Genomic DNA, 20,044 nt, shown 5'->3' with positions numbered 1-20,044 from the left:
GGTCCGTGGTGCTGGTACTGACCCATCCCAGGTTTAATCACACTACTGTCGAATGGGATCTCTCTACAAACCAGGATGCCCGCCATGTGGTTCAAGTTGTCAGTTTTCATCATGCACTGCTGACTGCTCCTGTCCAAGAACCGTCCGACAGCTGACTCCCAATGCAAAATCATTTCTGTATCCCACAAAAACAACACATAGATGCATTCACTCTCACAGATCTCTCAATATAAATCTTGTTGTATTTTTCGTCATGTGCCAAAGAAGAAAGGTATTGCGATGCGGGGTTTCTCTACTCATCAAGACTGCAGTTTCACCGCCATTTTTTTCTTTCTGGAAACTCAAACTGTCTTGGGTATGGCTGTACCACTTGAGTTAAAACATGGGAGCCTGCTTCAGATTTGTTCCTTATGTGTTGCAGCAATACTTGTGCTCAAGTGTATCACCCAACTGGCAAAATATGTCCCATAACACAAACTGGTCCCACAAGCTCTATCACCATCTAGATTGGATTTTACCTCAAGCATTATGTTGCGTGGCTGGGGACTTTATTGGACTCCTATCAAACTGCAGTCCGTTTTTTTCCTTTTGAAAACATTAAAACTAATTATGAAAGGGATTCAAAACCACAGCCTCTCTGCCAGAAAATACCAAATGCGTAACTGATTACGACCTTCATTACAGACTTGAGAACATGTAATCTTATGAAATAAACAGATAAGAGCACTGTTTTAGCTTCAAGTGGTATTACATACGGTAGATGGCCAAAGAGTGGTTTTTCAATATTGCTCGAGTCATTAACCGGCTTAAAAAGTCTGCTCATCGTGAGTACTATGCACTCTTTGTCCACCACAAAGCTGTGATGTCAGAACCAAGATTTTATTTCAGTGGATTTGCAATCAAGTATAAGATTTTCCAGCCCTGGAAGAGATGATGGTTTTGTCAGATGCATCAAGATCTTCCTTCTATCGGTAGCTAAATGTCTCCAGAGGAGTTTGTTTTTTCAGGTCCGATTCTTGGTATTTATGCTGTTATTTCTGGTTGGCAACCTGGTGCTCCGGCGGTACTGAAGCTTCAAGTTTATTGTCAATTAACTCGTATACAGGTATATGGTAGAATGAAATGCTATTTAGCTAGCTCTCAGACGGTAAGAAGTACAAGAAAAACAACAACGATACAATTGTATAAGTAAAGAAAGATGGAGACAACAGGCAATGTGCTAAACAACAACAGGTAACAGGTAATGTGCAAAATCATACATTAACAGAATGAAATTAAAGGATGGAAAATGATGGGGAGTGAGCTTCTTGACATGTGAGGTGGAGGTCGATTTCAGTTTTGGTAAGTGAGGTTCTGATCGTAGGCGAGGGAGGCTGGGAGTTTAATAGTTTGATAGTGTGGGGGTACAAACTGTCTCTGCGTCTGGTAGTCCGGGCCCGCATGCTCCGGTACCGTTTTCCAGCTCGCGGGCGCTGTCCGAAGCCGCGGGCCCTGGCCGTGGGGAGGGGTAGTCGCGCACATTGCAAAGCGGCGAGCGTCCCCCGAGGACGGGAGTGACTGGAGTGTCCCCTCTCGCCCCTCCCGCCGCAGCCCCTGGACGTGCCCGACGGCCGGCGCGCGCCGTTCCCGCCCCAGTGCCGCAGCAGCAGCAGCAGCACCCGCAGCGTGGACACGCAGACGCCCTCCGTGCAGGAGCGCAGCAGCAGCAGCCGCAGCAGCAGCCACTCGCCCTGCTGCCCGCCGGGGTCCCAGGACGGAAGCCCGTGCTCGGCGGAGGACCTCCTGTACGACCGGGACAAAGGTGAGGCCCGGCGGCGCGGCTTCGCGCGACACTGCGGAGGGGCGGCCCTTGCGGCCCTGCTCGCAGCCCCCTGCAGACGGAGCCCTGTCGGGGCCCTCTCCGCGTACACGTGGCTCACAGAAGAAGCCTAAGCCGTTATACCTGATCTTTTTGCACAGAATCGACTTGTGCAGCTGGGCGTAGACATTTTAGCTCGTGTCTCGAACCTTGCTGGGCGAGTCCAAGGTGTCGCCGAAGTAAAACCTTGCCGGATGCCGGATGCATTTCCTGTAGTTTGGGGTGGAGTATTGTGAGAAGAAGAAGAATCATAATTCGTTACACTTATTATACTGTAGCGCTTTTCTGGACCCTCCACTCAAAGCGCCTTACAAGTCATGGGGATCCCCTCCACCACCAGTGTGCATCATCCAGGTGGGGCTGCAACAGCAGCCATAGTGCACCAGAACACTCCCCACACACCAGCTCTCAGAGGAGAGCAGAGCAGAGGGATGAAGCCAGTTCACAGATGGGGATTATTAGGAGGCCATTATTTTAGTAAAGACCAGGGGGAAATTTGAGGGTAAGCCAAACCAGCAAATGAAAACCTCTTCCTTGTTCTATACAGGACTAGGGAGAGGAAAGGGAGAAGGAACACTGCCGCATCTGTGCTGTTTTCCAGCTCTTGTATAACTGTGCTCAGAAAGCAGGTCATTGTGGTGGTGTCACAGACTAAAGAGCTTTTAGAGGTTGGGTGTTGCTGTGTTTTCAGACTCGAGAAAAGAACACATCCAGACTGGCAAAGAAGAGAAGCAAAGTGTAGGTCTGGAGAATATCTGAGGAGTAAAGCTAGCCTGAATTTGTTCAGCTCTAAATTGAACCATATATATAAATAATGTAATGTCTTGTAATACATTAAGTAAGGTGTTATACAGTAAGTAGGTGTATTATTGTTTTGCTTTTTGGTATTTAAAATATTTTAGTTAAACTAGATAGGCTACTTAGCGAACGTCTTTTTCTTTTACAGAAAAGTTTATTTTGCATTGTATTGCATCAGTGATATGAACAGAATTTATTTAGGCATTCCTGATGTATCAACATGGCCACTATCCCAGTCAAATTAATTGTGAGTTTAAACTTAATACAGAAAGTAATTTTTTTCATACCATAAAAATCTTTTAACCTCCTAGCAGGATTAGGAATGTTTTTTATATATTCTACTAACTTTTTTCCCTAAATATGACTTTAATGAAGAATTGTACTATTTCACATCTGTAAATGTGAGTACATTTTTAGTAGCCTTAAGGTTGTTGGTGTGGACTTTTTTGAGACCCTACACATTTTCTTAATGTAGTCCTGAAGTGTGTTCTTTAACCTTATCGCATAAAACCTGATTTAACAAGACAAAAATTATTTCACTCCTCCTCCTCTGTTTGTGTCTCTCTGTTTTATGAAGCACTGAAGACAAGATATCCAAATTTAAGACAGTCTTCAGCACTTCTAGAAATGTATGCTCCTTTGCACTGTAAAAGTGTTGTGGATTATTCTGTTCAATGGGAATGGTGTTTTTAATATGAGGCAGATAGACAAAAAAAACTGTAGTTATATTTACATTTAATTTTTAAATGCACCAGCTGGTATTTCTATTCCCCTTTATTTAGCTAAATAAAGGTCAATTGTATTTACTTAGCAGAAGTTGAGGTCTGAAGCATGTCCTTATATATTCTGTGTGTTATATGTAGAAGAAACGCCACATCCTTCTTCATTAAGTGTGTACGAGTCTTTAAATTACTGTAATCAGGGATTACAAAATGGATGTGTAGATGGTGCATTTTCATTCAAGAACTGCATCTTCAAGTGCCTCAGTGCAGTAAATAAGTGCTGAAAAGAAAAACCACTTTGACAAGTGTCATACTTGATTTACTTACAAAAGAAATATTCTGATCTGTTCCTTTTATAGTACTTACTGTGTATGAGGTTGTTATCCTCTCAGATAAAAGCAATTAAAGCAAATTTGATGTGTAATCTTTTTATAGATTATACAAATCAGTGCCTCTGCAATTAAAATAGTTGGATCCATAGGAGCTTAAAAATACTATTTTTAGAAAATTTGACAATAGCATTGTTTACCGTCACCACCTACAAAATAATTTAAAGTACAGTAGTACTTAAAATTATTCTGAAGTAAATTAGAAAAAACTACATACTTACATTTATCTGTTCAATTTAAGGCATTCATTAAAACTGCTTTACATTAGATATGCAGATACAAAGATATGAAGAGGAATGTGTCCTGAACAATGACTTTTGGCTGGAAAGAGTCCAATTTCCTGGAGCAAATAAAATGATTGATGTTTTACTGCTTGTCCTGCAACAGGGTTCAAGAGGCTGTGATCACGGTGATTTAAAATATTTTTTTCGCAGTTATGTGGCAGTACTCAGTGCTTTGCTTCAGGGATCATTCCCACCAAAGCCAGTTTGCTCTCTGTAAGAGGTGCACTGCTGGCAAATTGATAACGCAAAGAAAAGAATTTAGCTGAACTGGAATCCTTGCTCACCTGCGCTGGGTGTTTCACCACAGTGGAAAAGGGGCTTTTACCTTTTCTGACATGGTCTTCAAGACCCCTCTCTGTGGCCATTTTGTTCTGTAAATGACAGTTTACACTTGAAAATCAATATCTAGCATTTTCTAACCACAGTAGAGAATAAGTGAACATCGAGTGGGTTGTAATTATGTTTTTTGCTTTTCTGTCATCAGATGTTTGGCCCATCAAGTTCATCTGGTAGATTTTTATTAAAATCATATGACAAATACTAAGGACAAACCCCCCTAATGTGTGATCATGAACAAGCCCAACCTGCCAAACACATGCAGACATCACACACTGGCATTCCAGCCTGTGATCGAACCCGGCACCCTAGGATTGTGAGGTAGAAGCGCTAGCCACCTCACCTCACTTGCGCCAGTCGTGTTACTGCACTGATCAAAGTTGTGGATTTTTTTAAAAAGAATTTATGATTCTTTGCAAATAAGTATTTCAGTTCTGTTTTCTTTGTCATGAAATAAGCATCTTAGGTTAATTTTGAATGAAAGTATTCCTTTAAATCAAACATCTGTGCTGAGAGGAACTGTGTGCAAGCAAATAACACTCTAGACTTAAACATGCCAACTAAAAGAGCTGGACTTTATCAGGGATGCAGTGAGACAAAAGCACGTTCTTTTGCCAGTTGAGAAGAATTGGAAAACCTTTAAGCTTTTGGACAGCTGTTATTCCCATTTTTGCTCTTTATTTAGTGCAAATGGAAGACACTGAAAGCATAATCTTCCACAGTTTTTAAGTATAAATGTGCCTTGAGGTAGGTTTGTGTCCGAATAAAATTGTAAATTGATTTCTTTTTTATAGATGATAGGAAATAAAAGCAACAAGCAAAAGCATGTCAACTTTTTCTTTCAATAGAGCTCAATAGGTCTAAATTTCCAACAGATCTAAACTCTTACATAACAAAAAGCTGAAATTAAGTCAAGTGCTTCCAGATGTAATATCCCTTAGATAAACATTCATTTTCAGGTCAGTCAGGGGTTTGTTTTAATAGACTAGTCTTAAACAACATAACAGACTGTCAAATTCCGGTGTCATTTTTATCTGTCTCTTTTTTGCGTGATCCTTATTGATCTTTGAAATCATTGTCTCATTTGTGTCCATTTTGTTGTTTCCTTAATAAAGATGCTGGCTTTTCAGCAGCTTTGAAACGATTCCAAGTACTTAGGTAGAAAAGATTCAGCAGTGTATCTCTTCTTAACTGAATGTACTGTGTGATCAGATATCTTAATGTAACAATCAGAAATGTGTATTCTAACAAACTGCTGATTGTGTATTAGCATGATAACATAGTTATTGACATCCAGGTCTTACCAGTTAATATGATAAATCTGATACTTCCTGGAAAACACCAGGAAGCATTAATTTTGTGTTAATTGTAAAAGGTGTCACATTAAGTTATTGCATTTTTTTAACACTTGAGGGCTTTATATTGCTTTTTAAGTTAATTTCATTTTAACCTACAGTAGGTTGTTGATATGCTACAATCCCATGTGTAAAACACAATTATAGTTAAAAACGTGACATTTGTTCATCCCTTTCAAAAAGTTTATAAAGAATACTGTATATAAATGGCTGTTTTCCAACAGTAACGTACATGGTTTACAGCATATAGCTTATGTTTGGATTGTACAAGCAGACATGGTTAAGTTAGAAAGATTGTACTCTGTTCCGCAAATAATCCAACTCTGAAGATATAATTATGGACAGCTTTTGGGGGATCATGTTAAGGCATACTGGTTTTAGTGGTTTATGTGAAAAATACCTGGGGAGATTACCGATTGCTTGGTTTTGTCTGATTGTTTTTTTTTGCTTTCCAATTTATATGATTTCCTTTTACAGATCAACCATTTAATCCCAAGAAACAACCCAAGCATTTATATAAGATTCATGTGTACTAGATTTGTTCTTTTTCTTAATGAACTCCATGTTTTGGTTAGAAACATTTGCTGTGTGTTTCTATCCTTGTACAGCTTGTCACTATTTGATTTTTAAGAAGGGTTATGTTCACAGTGAATTATTATCAGACAAGTGTATTTTAATGACATCCTCTTTCAGTCTCATTAAAGTTGTATATGTATAAGATAGTCATCTGTAAACGTTTGCTGTAGTTATACTTCATTACGTATTCCTGAGGCCTTATTTTATGTAATATATATACAGGTATATATAGAGAGAGTATATGTATAATGATGTTTTCATAATTTCATTGGTGATTTACAAATTGTTGATTTTGGAAAGGCAGCTGGAATATAACGTTTAGAAAGGTCTGTTCATCTTAAGCTTTTCACATAAAGCAATGCAATACTTGGAAATCTATTCTAATAATACAGTATGTACTGTATATGAAAACCTCTGTATCTGAAGGAGCACTACTAAAACATGACAAAATACTGAGAAGTAAACAAAGTTTAAAAATGCAGAGAAAAGGTTAGAAACGAGAGGAGGTCATTTGGCCTATTTGGTAGTTCGTAGTTAATTAATGTGAGGATCTCATCCAGATGTTTCTTGAAAGAAGCCAGGGTATCGGCTTCAGCAGCTTGTTCCACACTCCCAAGACCCTCTGGATAGAGAAGTGCCTCCTATTTTCAGTTTTAAATGCACTTCCATGTAGTTTCCACTTGTGCCCCCTGGTTCATGTATATATTATATTGGACGTATTGAAAATGTGTATTGGAAAGTTCAGTCTGGGGTTTGAATCTGCAGAGCAGTTGATGGTCATAAGACTGTCCTGTATTTTGCAGAGCTGCAAAGCATAATGGCTCTCCCACTGAAATGTGCTCCTTTCCATTTTCAGACAGTGGGAGTATTTCACCCCTGCCTAAGTTTGCCTCCTCTCCTAAACCAAACAACAGCTACATGTTCAAACGAGAACCCCCAGAGGGATGTGAGAGAGTCAAGGTCTTTGAGGAAATGGCGTAAGTAATACTTTTTATGTCAGCTGATTTGTGCAAACGATAAATGCTAACGTCTTTTATCAAGGGCAGGAAGTAGCTATTTTGAAATGCCTCTCTTCTGTTGGCAAGTACATTTGCTCTGAAGAGAGAGAAAAAGAAAAAGTAAAAATCATGCTTATTTTGTTGCTGGCACAAATTTTCCCTTAAATACTTGTGATTCTTTTCCATCTAAGCAGAATGCTTAATGATATACAGGGGGGTCTTGAAGGGTTCTTTTAGAACTACCATTACCAAAACACAGACATGGTGTTTGATGTACAGTACAAAGTGTATTCGTTTGATCCTTTCAGGAGCTGACTGATAAATCATGCTTTTGTTTACAGTACTGTTAGCGGCAAAGTAGTTTAAATTTTAAATGGTAAGGATTTAATATTAATTTTAAATGGTGAAGAACCTAAAGCTGTTTTTGTTGGACTGATTTATATTGCTTGCAGCAGTTCACTTGTTGCTTGTAGTCTCCAGGGAGTTTAGTTTTATTTTGTTTTTGTTTTTTGCACTGACTAGATGCCCACTGTGGCTAATAACAGACATAGATATTGGTCTTTTCTGTAACAATCAAAACACTTTTGCCTGGTTATTGTAGCTTTTCCTCTTATCCTATATCTTATCTTATAGGAAATGCAAAGATAAAGGTGTTATCAGCATGCACAAACTATATACAGTACAAAAAAATAATTCCTTACACTTACCGTACAAAGCGCTTATCTGGACACTCCACTCAAAGCACTTTACAGGTAATGGGGATCCCCTCCACCACCACCAATGATGTGACAACAGACATTGTGCACCATTACGCTCACCACACACCAGCTCTCAGTGAGGAGGAGAACAGAGTGATAAGTAGAGAACAGATAAGCAGTGATAAAGCCAATTCACTGATAGGGATTATTAGGAGGCCGTGATTGGTATTATGATTATTAGGAGGCCATGATTGGAGGCCATTAGGAGGGCCAATGGGAAATTTGGCCAGGACGCTGGGGCTGATACCCCTGCTCTTTTTGAGACACACACTGGGATTTTTAATGACCACAGAGAGTCAGGACCTTGGTTTTACATCTCATCTGAAGGAAGGCGCATTTTTACAGTATAGTGTCCCTGTCACTGTACTGGGGCATTAGGACCCAAACAATACTGTATGTTGTGCAAAACAAAGACATTAGTGCAGTATTATTAATTTATTGAACTCAGCGAAGCATAGTAATCATATTGTATAAGAAGCCATCTTCTGCAGCCAGAAATAATGTTAGTTTGAGCAACTGATAAAAAAAAACACAGATTTAATAGAGATTCGAGGAGCTACTATCTCAGGATATGAAGCAAGATGATTTGTTTTCACCCTTTGAAAATGTGACTTTTAAAAAAGTTTTGACCAGGGTTTGGGGATTCAAGAGGTTCATTAGTGATCACCTGGTCTGACTTAAAATGATTTTGACCCCATTTGTTTCAAATTTGGAAAAGACTAGTGATTGGCAGTGCACAGGTAAGAGAGAGCAGACTGTCTTTGTTAATTGTGCATCAAATCTGAGGCCCAAATTCAAGTATTCATTATCAAGTCACAATCAGCAAATTCTTAAATTGTCACTGAGTTAGTTTTAAATTCATTATTTGCTTTGGCTAAATGGTTGACAAGTTATGGATTTTGAAATCAATTTATAATTATAAATGTAATTAATTTAATTATAATTTTTAAATATAGTTCTCTTTGTAACTAACCTCGTACTACACATTGTGATGTAGTTCATAATTATGTTCCTTGAAAGAAGGTCAAATTACACTCGTCGTTGTCAGAATCGTTTCTGACAAAAAAAGCGTTTGCTTGATGTCAAGTGTTTTCAGACTGCTACCTGAGAAGGTCATGATTTTGAACCCCAAAACATACAAATTTGTCTTCCTTTAAATTTATTATATGGTTATGGCCTCTTTTTAATTATTTTTTATTTTTTAAGAGACTTAATGTATTTAGTTTTTCATGGGTTTTGCATTCAATAACTGCAAAGCTGCTCCCCTCTCATGAGACATGATGTATGCGAGAAATGCATCAATGTTCTTGTTAAAGCCATTCTCAATTACATGTCCTTTTGGAACTGATCATTGTATTAAACAATTAAATAAGAATGTTTGCCATCCTTTTCATTGAAATATTGATATATTTATATATTGTAAAAAGTGCAGTATATACGAAAATTAATTGCATACAAATAGCACTTTTCATCCCAAAGAATCCTGACTTCATTTACATATTGGAGGGATCCCAACACATCGATACACGCAAGTAGGCTGAATGTTAACTTAGCTTCTGAGATCTGACAAGATTAAGCTGGAAGATAGTTATGCTTCTGTCCTCCATGATATGAACACTGTTCATGACCAGCGTGTTTATCTCTTACATGTGTTTTAACCTGCAGGTGTTCAGGAAGCTTAGTACTGTTAAGGTCCTGGCATGATGTTTATGGTGACTTGGCAATACTCTCAATACACTCGTACTTCCTTGTTTTCCACAGGACATTTCTGGGCACGGTTCTCTGGAGTTTGTGTGACTGCACATTTTTTCTGCACCAATTAGTTTTAATCAGCTGTGTTATTTAGAAAACAACAGTCCTGTGTTTGCAATGTAATGCTTTGAAACTTTAGCTTGCACAGAGTTTGTAGGTATGGGTATATAATATACAAGCAACACATTAATATATGCAAGTCAGGTGTAAACCAGTGGCATTTAAAACTAACCGCCAAAATTACATTATCTTACTGTAGGTCAGAAATTTGTTTAATTTCTCAAGTTGGCTTTGTGAAGGATTCATTGTTGTTTAAAATGTTTAAGAGTTGTATATATTAGCAAATAACACCATTTTTAAATCTTTTATACATAGGGTATATATATATACTGTATTTGGTGCAATTGCAAATGCCGAAATTCATTTTCATAATGAATGAAAGACCATTCCATCGATTGAGATGCCAATCAGAGTATGAAAAAACGTGTTGGAAATCTGTTTTTACTGCTTACTAATAATTAGAAGCACAACACTGTTTATACAGTCCAAATCTGAAGTGAAGAAACATCTTCAAGGAAACAATCAATTACAGCTTTTTTACGTATTAGATTTGGGTAGTTTAGGTGAAGTGCTTCCATGTCATTCTCTATTATAAACACTTCACAAATGGGCACTGGTCACTGTAAAAAATCTTACATTAAGCATGAAAATGGGTGTAGTGGCTTTGTTACGAAGAGATCCAGTAGATATATACATAGTAGGAGAGTATCCGTAGCAGAACGTATAGAAAAGAAAATATTGACATTTGGGGTTGCCGAATACTTTTATAGATTCATTATAACCTGTAATAGATTAACATGAATCGATGGTTAATAGTAGTAGCTAATGATTACTAACAAAAGTCAGATTGTTCTCATACTGTATATGAATGTTTTATTAATTGGCAGTTTAGTGTGCAAGTGTGATTTGCAACCTCTGAACTAAAGTGGGTAACACTATTTTAGAAAGCCATGTGTTTGCTGTGTAAATAGCATGCTAGCACTTAAATAGGAATGCATTAATCATTTACTAGCACACAAAAAGCTGTTAATACAACAGTTATATCTGCTTTAAAGTTGATGTTTCCCTAAAAAAAAGTACTGAAAAACTACGAAACAGGGTAATTTATGAACCATATGGAATTACTATAGCAGATCTGACAAGTAGACTATTCATCTGTTGGTAAAAAAAGCCAAGCCTGCTAAATCTGCTTCTCCTAATTTACAGATATTGTCGGCTACAATTATAATGTTAATTCTCCATTTTTGTTTTTGTAGCTTTTAATTGCCAGTTTTCCACATATCAAGCCATAAATAAGGTCTTAACTTATTCTGAGTCTTGGAAACCTTGCATTCTTTGATTTAACAAGAATGTTTCAGCCGGTTTATTTTAAATAGCTGGTCTTTTGTGTTTTTCCTTCTTGGAAATCGTTCCTTTTAGATTAGCTAGGCAGTAAATCAGCATTTAGCATGAGAACACATTATTTTGTGTATGGGAGTAGCTGAAGTAGAGAATACCGCATGCAGAGTTTCTTCAGTCAAAACAGCTGAATTTATTTTTTTGTTCTGTTCCCCCCCCACAGGTCTCGTCCATCGAGCTCAGTCCCACTGTTTTCATGTCCCGACAAAAACAAGGTAAACTTCATCCCCACGGGCTCGGCGTTCTGTCCCGTGAGACTGCCCGGCTCCTCGCTCCTCGTGACCCCTCCTAGCACCACGTTCACGGGGCCCCCCGGCCCGGCCCCCACGCCCGGCGCCGGCCATAGCGCAGCCCCGACCACTGTGACTGTCGGGCAGGTCTCCTCTCAGGTCTCGGTCCACACCAGCACGGCGGACTCCCCCGAAGGCCTCGCCCAGCCTCCGGCGCGACGGCTCTCCCCGGCACTTCAGGAGTCGACGCCAGACGAGCTCTCGGCCTCTCAGAGCTACGCGGCCCTTTAGTCCCCGGCAGAGCGGGGCCTCTGCCTCCTCCTGAGGCCGTCTTGCTAAATTTAACATCTGCATGGAGTAGCGACAATGTCCAGAACAAAACCTTTTAGTGTTCTTAGCATATCGGTAAACACTGTTCTTGGCAGGGATAGAATTCATCTCCTTTAACTCTGTAATAAGCAGTAACGCTTGCATAAAACAAGAAACAAAGACATGCTACATGCTTCATTAAATGTTTTAATTGGAATTGGAGGGAGGGGGGAGGGTTGTTGGGGGTGAGTAATGCATCTCATATCAGTAGTACGTTTAAATATATAAGTTCTGTGTCCTGTGTTCTGTTTCCACATCCACAGTCTGAATAAGCTCTATATCAAAACAACAAAAAAAATGCCTGTCTAAATTGAAACTGTGTATTGCTGTGTCAGTTATGTAATGGGGGAAAAAAAATGCTGTACTTTTCAGGATTATGTTTACACTCAATCCAGGTTATGTTTCTAAACTTCTCTAGACATACAATGCAAAAAAAGAAAACGAAAAAAGAAAAAAAATGGCCACAACCATTGCACAGTGCCCTCTTCAGGCTTAGCTTCAGGTATTTCTTTCGAAGTCTTAACTCAGGTAATTTGGAATGTATCTGTGTAGAGATGTATTGAATCTGTGGCTTTCAAAGCTTAAGGAGTTAACAATAAGCATCACTCTCTTGCCTTTCCTTTTTGTACATCGGTCTTTTCTCATGACATTCCATGTTCTTGGAATAAGTGCTTTCTGATCTAAGGGCCAATTCTTGGATTGGGCAACGTTACCATAACCAGCAGAAACTGTGATGTCTGACATCACAAATTACACGTTGAACGTTTTTTGAAAAACAAAAATGTGGCATTTCGGAATATTCAGGTGTTTCTCATTCTATGACTGTTAAGATGTTGCAAGTGAGTGTTCAGTGCTCCAGGATGTACATAGTAAACATTCCATGTGTGTTCATCAAATCAGTGAAACTGAAGAGAGAAGGACATCAAAAAATCTGGGGGACAGGAGAGGCTCAGTCTGCTTCCTTGACAGCTTAAGATGTTAAAATTATATTTTTCTTGAACAGGATTATCACTTAGTTTATTCCTTGGCCTTTAACCCAACTCGCTTCTCAGTCTGTGAGGGAGAGGAGATAGGAGGAGGTCCTATATTTCATTAACTAGAAAATTTAGTCGTTCTTTTTCGGCCATACTTTTTAATAATTGATTTTCAGCTAATGAGATGGCACCAGAACTCTTGCACAATTATATGATGTTTAACACACTTTATTACCTTAAATTCTTCCCAGGCACAGTAAAGCTGAACAAACTGACAGTCGTTCATTTTTATTTGTATGTGGCTTTACTGTTGTTTCCAAGCTCTTCTCCTCCCTTTGCCAGGTTAGACATGGCTTTAAAATGGCTCAAGCTGATGTCAATTTATCAAGCACCTTTCTGTTTGTGATTTAGTGTGGTGTTCCGGTAGCAAACATTCACGTTATTTTTTTGATGAGCTAGATAAGTGTGCAATAAAGGTTATGTTCATCTACATTTTGAAAGTAACTTTAAATGTTACTCTAAATTGAGAGAAGATTACAGTGTACTGGATTGACGAAACCTGAGCGACCTAATTATTGGTTTTATTACACCCTTTCATGCTTTTTCAAGTCTACCATCACTTTTTCCTCACATCTGTGGTCATACCCTTTTAATTATACATAGTAAGCTATTCATTTTCCTAACACTGGGGGACTGATACATACTGTATCATACCTCTGTAACTGTACTATATATTAGCTATAGAAACATTTTTGCTTGGTATATAGTATAGTATATTCCTAGGCCTCTTAGATTCAGTAAAACAGGAGAGACTGCTTAACAGGACCGACTGCTAGTACACAATGAACAATTTTATTCACAGTGATATGTTCCTAATACAGGGATCTCCAATCCTGGTCCCTGTTCAGTCTTGCAGGTCACCTATTTACCAATAATGGAAGTTCAATGTTCAGCTAAGGGAACTAAGGACTTTGATGATATTCTGATTTTGGTTCCAAATGATCTCGAATTTAATTAACGTACCAAAAAAGTAATTTTTCATTAAAAGGGTTAAGTGCTCCAAGCCTTTAGAAATTGATGATTAAAACGGGGGTCTCAAGTTCAGTTCCTGGAATTGTCTTCTCGTTTTTGGTCAAATCACATTCTCAGTTACAGAAGTGGGCTAATTATTAATTGGCTGTAGGAATGTAACTTCTTACCTGGCTCTGAGGTGTTGTGGGGTAACAGTACCTTTAAAGAAGTTAATGTCTTTGTGCAATCAACGTTAAAGGGCCTTAAGAGCACACCTAAAAGTCTAATTAAGAAAATATTTGGGTTAATTGTTTAATTGATAACTTGGGTTGAAACAAAAAAAAAAACAGAAGAGCCAAGATCCTCAAGGATCTGAGTTTGAGACTACTGATTGGTTACCTATAAAACCTGCCAGCTAGGGTCAAGAACAGCCACTCAAGGACCAAGGTCAGAGTGACCTGCAGGCCCAGTAAATACCCATGTACTGTAAATGCCTTTTTTCAGTTGTTTGATACCAAATCAAATTATGTTCAGATAATAGGAACATGTAAACATAAAGCTGCAATATGGTCTGGACACATTCCTTCAATGCTTACAGTGCTCTTTAAAGTCCTCTTGCTGTCCCGCAATTCTGCGCACAATGGCAATAACAATCCCCACGTTTTCCCCCAGACACAAAGGGGATATGCACTTTCCCTACTTGCACAAAAAAAGGGTGAAATAAAACAGATGAATCTCTGTTTGCGAGGGTTGTGCTAACAAAATATTCGGCAGAGTTCAAAGTAAAAATATTTCAAAACGCAATTCCTTAATGAATGTGGTAGAAGCCTTGTAGAATACAACACAGTTCCCGTATCTTCTGCCAGTCAGGGTGAGAAATGTTCCCGTCCTCCAAACCAGTGTGTTTATGGTGATTAAAATCACTATTGCAAAATCAGTATATTACTATTGTCAAAAAATCCAGGTTAAGGTTTCCCAGTCCCTACTAGTATGTCCTGTTAATAGCTATTTTCCAGTGTCTCCTACACCCACGGTATAGGAATTTAAAATTGTTTAAAAGCTTGTTTGAAGTTTGTATATAGTTCCACTGTAATATCAAGCCACTGTGCTAAACAGTATTTATGAGCTGCCACACCACACTTTAATTTATGCAGTGTGTGGCTTTTGTTTTGTATTTTTCAATATAGAGCTCTTGTGTCTTATTTAAATAAAGTTATTAGCAGAACCAAAACAACACTATTGGTAATTGAATTAATATTACACCTTCTTATATTTGTTTTTTTTTTACTTTGATTTTGGGTTTAACAGCATAGGAGGAGCAGGCTCAGTGACATTGACAACAGATAACCCTAGGTACACCTGGGAATATCCATCCTGGTCTTTATATAAAGTAGAATTGTGAATTATGCTGAGGCAATGTGTCATTTTGGGAACATCATGCTTTCAGACTCCAATGTACATGGAATTCTGGTCTCGGTAATTGAGCTGTAAGATGTAATCTGATCATGACAAATGCCATCAGAAGAAAGCTCTGATCTAACATGAATTATAAGATGGACTACTAAACGTGAAATATGAAAAGCGCCACAAAGCTGCTTTGACACAAACTTGCATTGCTTTTGCTTTTAAGCAGTACATTCGAGGTGCAGGACCCTCAAATTTTGAACACATTTTGCTTTGCGATACTGTAGGTCACTGTAGATCACACAATGAAATGCTTAAAATGGAGCTATAAGTGCCGAACATTTTAATGTAACATTAAAACACTGTGTAAACGTATTCAACATTCAAATTCAAACATTAAATTTTTTTTGCTCCCTTATTGAATGCTTACAAAAAAGGTAAATGAAAACATTACATTCTACCTGTTTCTCAGAAGCACCCTGTCCTCTGCTTTCAATTCCATACAAGTGTTCATTTGCTTAATTGAGCCCTTGTAATTTGCGTAATTACTACCTGATGACTTTAAGCTCCTTAAGCAATTACAACTGTTTTGACAATTGCTAAATGACAGTTTTCAGCTCCTGAAATGTCGCAGATTTCAAGGTAACAGATGACGGATGTGGCAGGAATCTCCAGCTGTAGCCCGGAGTCGGGAGACGCCATGGGAAAAGCTGTTTTTATTGCAGAATGGAAAGGGATCCCTCATGTTACAAACTGGAAGAGCCATTGCACCACCATGTGTCATTCTGCAATGTACAGAATGTACCACCCTTCTGTAGTGGGTTTCCAACTTTTATAAGCGTTTATGCTCTTCACAGAGCTAAACTTAGTGCCAGCCCAAATTGAAAACCTGTCGAAGTGCAATACCAAAGCATTTTTTTTAAATAATGAATAGCTGACAATGACTGCTTAAATTCTGCATTGGAAAATTAGTTGTATTCGCTACACTGGCAGACAAATACTGATGGATATGATCTACGACTTGACGCATAAAAAAAACCAACAGGTTACAATTTGCCACCTGTAGGTAACAAAAATAGTTTGGTTTATTTATTGGTCTAGGATTAGTGTTTGGGGAACATTTGAAACGGGATAGTCAGAGTTGGAGATAGGGCTAGGGTCTGCTTAGGGTTAAGGATGGATCTAGGATTAGAGTTAGGCCACACTGTCACGTTTAGGATTAGGTAGGGTTAGGGCTGTGGCTAGTGTTGGATTTATAGGCCTATAGTTCAAGCTTCAGTTTGGGTTGAGCGTAGGTTTAGGACAAACACGGGGTTTAGGTGGAAGTTAGGGTTGGTCTTCATTTAAGTTTAAGACCAGGGGAGCTCTTAGTGTTTCTAGCTGTCCCTCCCGAGGGCGGGGACCTCAGTTTTCTTCATCTCTGTGTTTTTTTATCTGCTAAAAGCTCCGGAATTTCAGGTTGAGTATTTGGCCAAAGGTTAGGAAAAGAAGCGCTATCCCGGCAATGTGATGCAGTAGTTCTCCAGTTCCTAAATCCTTCACTTAAGAGATTTATCTTGCTCTCAAGTGAGGTTGTAAAGATCTGTCGCACCCGTGACATTACTGCTCCACAGCGACCGCTGAAGACTATCTGGTATCACTTGCTTACGTTGAGAGGGAGACCAGTTCCCCACAGGTGCCGCTGAAATCCTGGACCGTAAGAGATGCTCATTGCCACTGCTCTCGCCTCTGAATGGCGCACCGGCCCTGGCAGTCTCACCTGGCCTTGTCACTCTACATTCGTCACAATAAACAAATCTGGTTAACGCAGTTCACTGGAAGATATTTATTAACGTAAGGTATTATTTTACTCTGCAGTATTCTACTAACATTTCAATATGCACGTTACAAAGTGCTTTTAAAAAAAGAAATTAAAAGTTTAGTTACAGGCCAATTCTATTCAAGTGTATTACAGCAGTTTTAAAAAAGGCAACTGAAAATATACAAGGTAAGTACAATGCATTTTCTGGTGTTGTTTACATGATTAAAAACTTTTAAATATCTTGCAGCTCATTAAAATTAAATGTCATATTCTTTCATGAATAGAGACTTAAAATGCATGTGTGTGATTAAGTCAGAAACCCTTAATAATCACAATTGCTGGCAATCAGAGCAATACAGACAACGTTAAATAGCAACTTAATTTGTCATTAACATACGGGCAACATCAGACATTCATTTTTCTCAGGAAAATACAACTTTTCAGAAATGTAAGCGGTCTCAAAATCCTAATTAGCAACAGATGCTACTATGCTGATTTTTAGCACTGTACATGTTGAGATTATACATGCCTATAGGCATACAGCCCAGTTCTGTATGGCCCATGTCAAGGACAGTCAAATTCAAGCAGGCTTTCAGGTTTAAAATAATCCATATTCATTTTCTTCATGAATCATATGGTAGTCATATGGTATTCTTTAATTCAATATTTTTAAACTACAGGATCCTGATAATAATCCAAATATCATCTATGAAATTTCCTTTGCTATAATCTTTACTGCTTTACTATTAGAAGCTCCACAAATAACCTTTAACAGAAACATTCAGTCATGAGTTTTTTAAAATTATAACAATTTTTAAAACTGAAAAAAATGAAAACTGAAAAAACTTTGTGAAAGTAATAGTTTAATAGTGAATTAATTAATTTAATTAATAGTGAAAGTATTAATTAACGGCACTTAGTTGTACGGTTTTCAGTACAGAAACATTCCAATTAAATTAATATCATTTATTAAAAAATACCCACATTTTCATAATATACTTCCAGAATACAAACAATACCTTGACAAGAAAGACCCAATAGCATACCTGCCTAATTCATCCTAAAAGGGAGATTTAAATATGTTAAAGCTTTGAGCTCACTTATACATTTATTTATATAGGGATAAGAACATACATTATTCTAGCCAGGATATTTTTATGATGGTACAATCTTGGAAACAATATTTAGAAAAGTTTCAATGGTCAGAAGCTTTGAGAGATCATGTGTCATGAGCTAACACATAGGTAAAAATGTTAAACCCAGGAATGCTTGAGTTTATCGGTCTTTAGAAGCAGCAGAACGGAGAAGGATAGTAATGGTGACTGCTCATTTTCCTTCACTCTGGATTACCTTGAAGAGAACAGTGTCATCATTCAAAATATATAAAAGATTGACAAAAAGTTCTCAAGTACAGTGTCGGTGCTCTGAAAAGGTCATATTTCATAGATTTTTCTGGGTGAGGTTGTGTCTTTAAAATGACCATACTGTAGAACAATTTGAGCATCAAGTATTACAGTTTTTTTAAGAGCATCTTGCAAAAGTATTAACCCTTGCTAATAATGTCCCAATTAGTTGGATTACAAACCTTTTACACTTTTTTAATCAAAACTTGAATTCTCAAACTGAATACGTATTCAGTATGGGTGAACGTTAAATGACATCAAGAAATGAAAAGATAAATCCAAAATGAAAATGTTGCCCATGTATTCACCCCATTTGCTAAAGCGTACCTAAATTCACAGAATTACTTCGAGAAAACACTTTTATTACTTGGGTGGCCTTCATCTCTGACTCATGTTATTTCATAATTATTATACCAGCCCCTGTAAGGTCCCACAAATTAGGTAATGACTTGCAAAGATTCAATCCCAAAAAAAAAGCTTGGGGTTAAAAGTCGCAGAAAGGCACAGATCAGGAGAAGTGTATACACATTTTCAAAGACAATGAATGTGCCTTCGGACATGGTAGTGTCAATCATTAATACGTAGTAACTTGGTGGTAAGATGTGTCATCAACTTTAGTCAGGCTGTCCCTCCAAACTGAACAGCTGGGTAAACAGGAAGCTGGTTTGGTGGGACAAAATGTGCACGAGTCAATAACATCACATAGCTAGACTCCATCTCAAATCCCATGTGCGGTTTGCAATAAAGCATTTAGGTAACACTGCTATTATGTGATAAAGGTTTTTATGGTCAGTAAAGGTGAAATTGGTCTTACATCCACACCAGACTCAGTATAGCACATCAATACTGTCCTTACTGTCAAACACACTGGCGGCAGCATTATGTTATGGGACTACCTCTTATTTGCAGGGCTTGGGAATTTTGTCAAGACTAAAGGGAATAAAGATGGAACATCTTAGAGTAAAACCTGCTTAAGTGTGCTAATGGAAAGAAAGTTAATTTTGCAGCTGGACAATTACACAAAGCTATATTAGAATGGTTAACAAGAAAAAAGTGAATGTCACTTAGTGTCACAGTCACAATCCGGACTTGAGTTCAATAGAAAATGTATATCTACTGTAGCCTTGAAATCCACTGTTAATCATTGACTCTCAAGTCTGCAAAGAAGAATGGGTGAAAACTGCACCATCCCTGTGTGCAAAATTGGCAGACATACTGTATCCGAAAGGATTTGCAGCTGTTATTGCTGCCAAAGGTGCTTCCACAAATATTAACCAATGGGAGAAATACTTATGCATTCAATATATTATAGTTTTTGATTTTTCTTTGCATTTTTCTGTTTACATTTAACTTCTTTCACTTAATTATTCAGTTTGAGTTTTGATTAAAAATATTCACTTTAATGATGTGAATACATCATCTATAACTGAACAAAACAGACTTCCACATGGACACTGCAAATGTGATTATAAAATTCTGAAAGCTTCTAATTATAATCATTCTCATCACTGTATATATTCTGATCTTATGCAAATACAATGAATGAAATAAGCCAGTTTATTTTCCAT

General features: G+C 38.0%; 1 protein-coding gene across 4 annotated transcripts in view; it reads left to right on the top strand.

Moving 5' to 3' along the window:
- The window catches only part of glcci1a (glucocorticoid induced 1a), a 74,452-nt gene extending 58,762 nt beyond the window's left edge, over positions 1-15,690 (top strand). For all 4 annotated transcript variants that reach the window (XM_015357884.2, XM_006636175.3, XM_015357883.2 and 1 more), the window contains exons 7-9: positions 1,591-1,801; positions 7,175-7,295; positions 11,448-15,690. In XM_015357884.2, coding sequence (XP_015213370.2) covers positions 1,591-1,801; positions 7,175-7,295; positions 11,448-11,805 — 690 coding nt within the window. In that variant the 3' untranslated portion in view covers positions 11,806-15,690. The remainder of the gene's footprint in view (positions 1-1,590; positions 1,802-7,174; positions 7,296-11,447) is intronic.
- Positions 15,691-20,044: the final 4,354 nt, after the last annotated feature.

The sequence above is a fragment of the Lepisosteus oculatus genome, chromosome 10 (genome assembly GCF_040954835.1).
Source record: "Lepisosteus oculatus isolate fLepOcu1 chromosome 10, fLepOcu1.hap2, whole genome shotgun sequence".
Lineage (NCBI taxonomy): Eukaryota > Metazoa > Chordata > Actinopteri > Semionotiformes > Lepisosteidae > Lepisosteus > Lepisosteus oculatus.
Note: the sequence above shows the minus strand (reverse complement) of the source record. Positions and strands in the feature narration are given on the sequence as shown.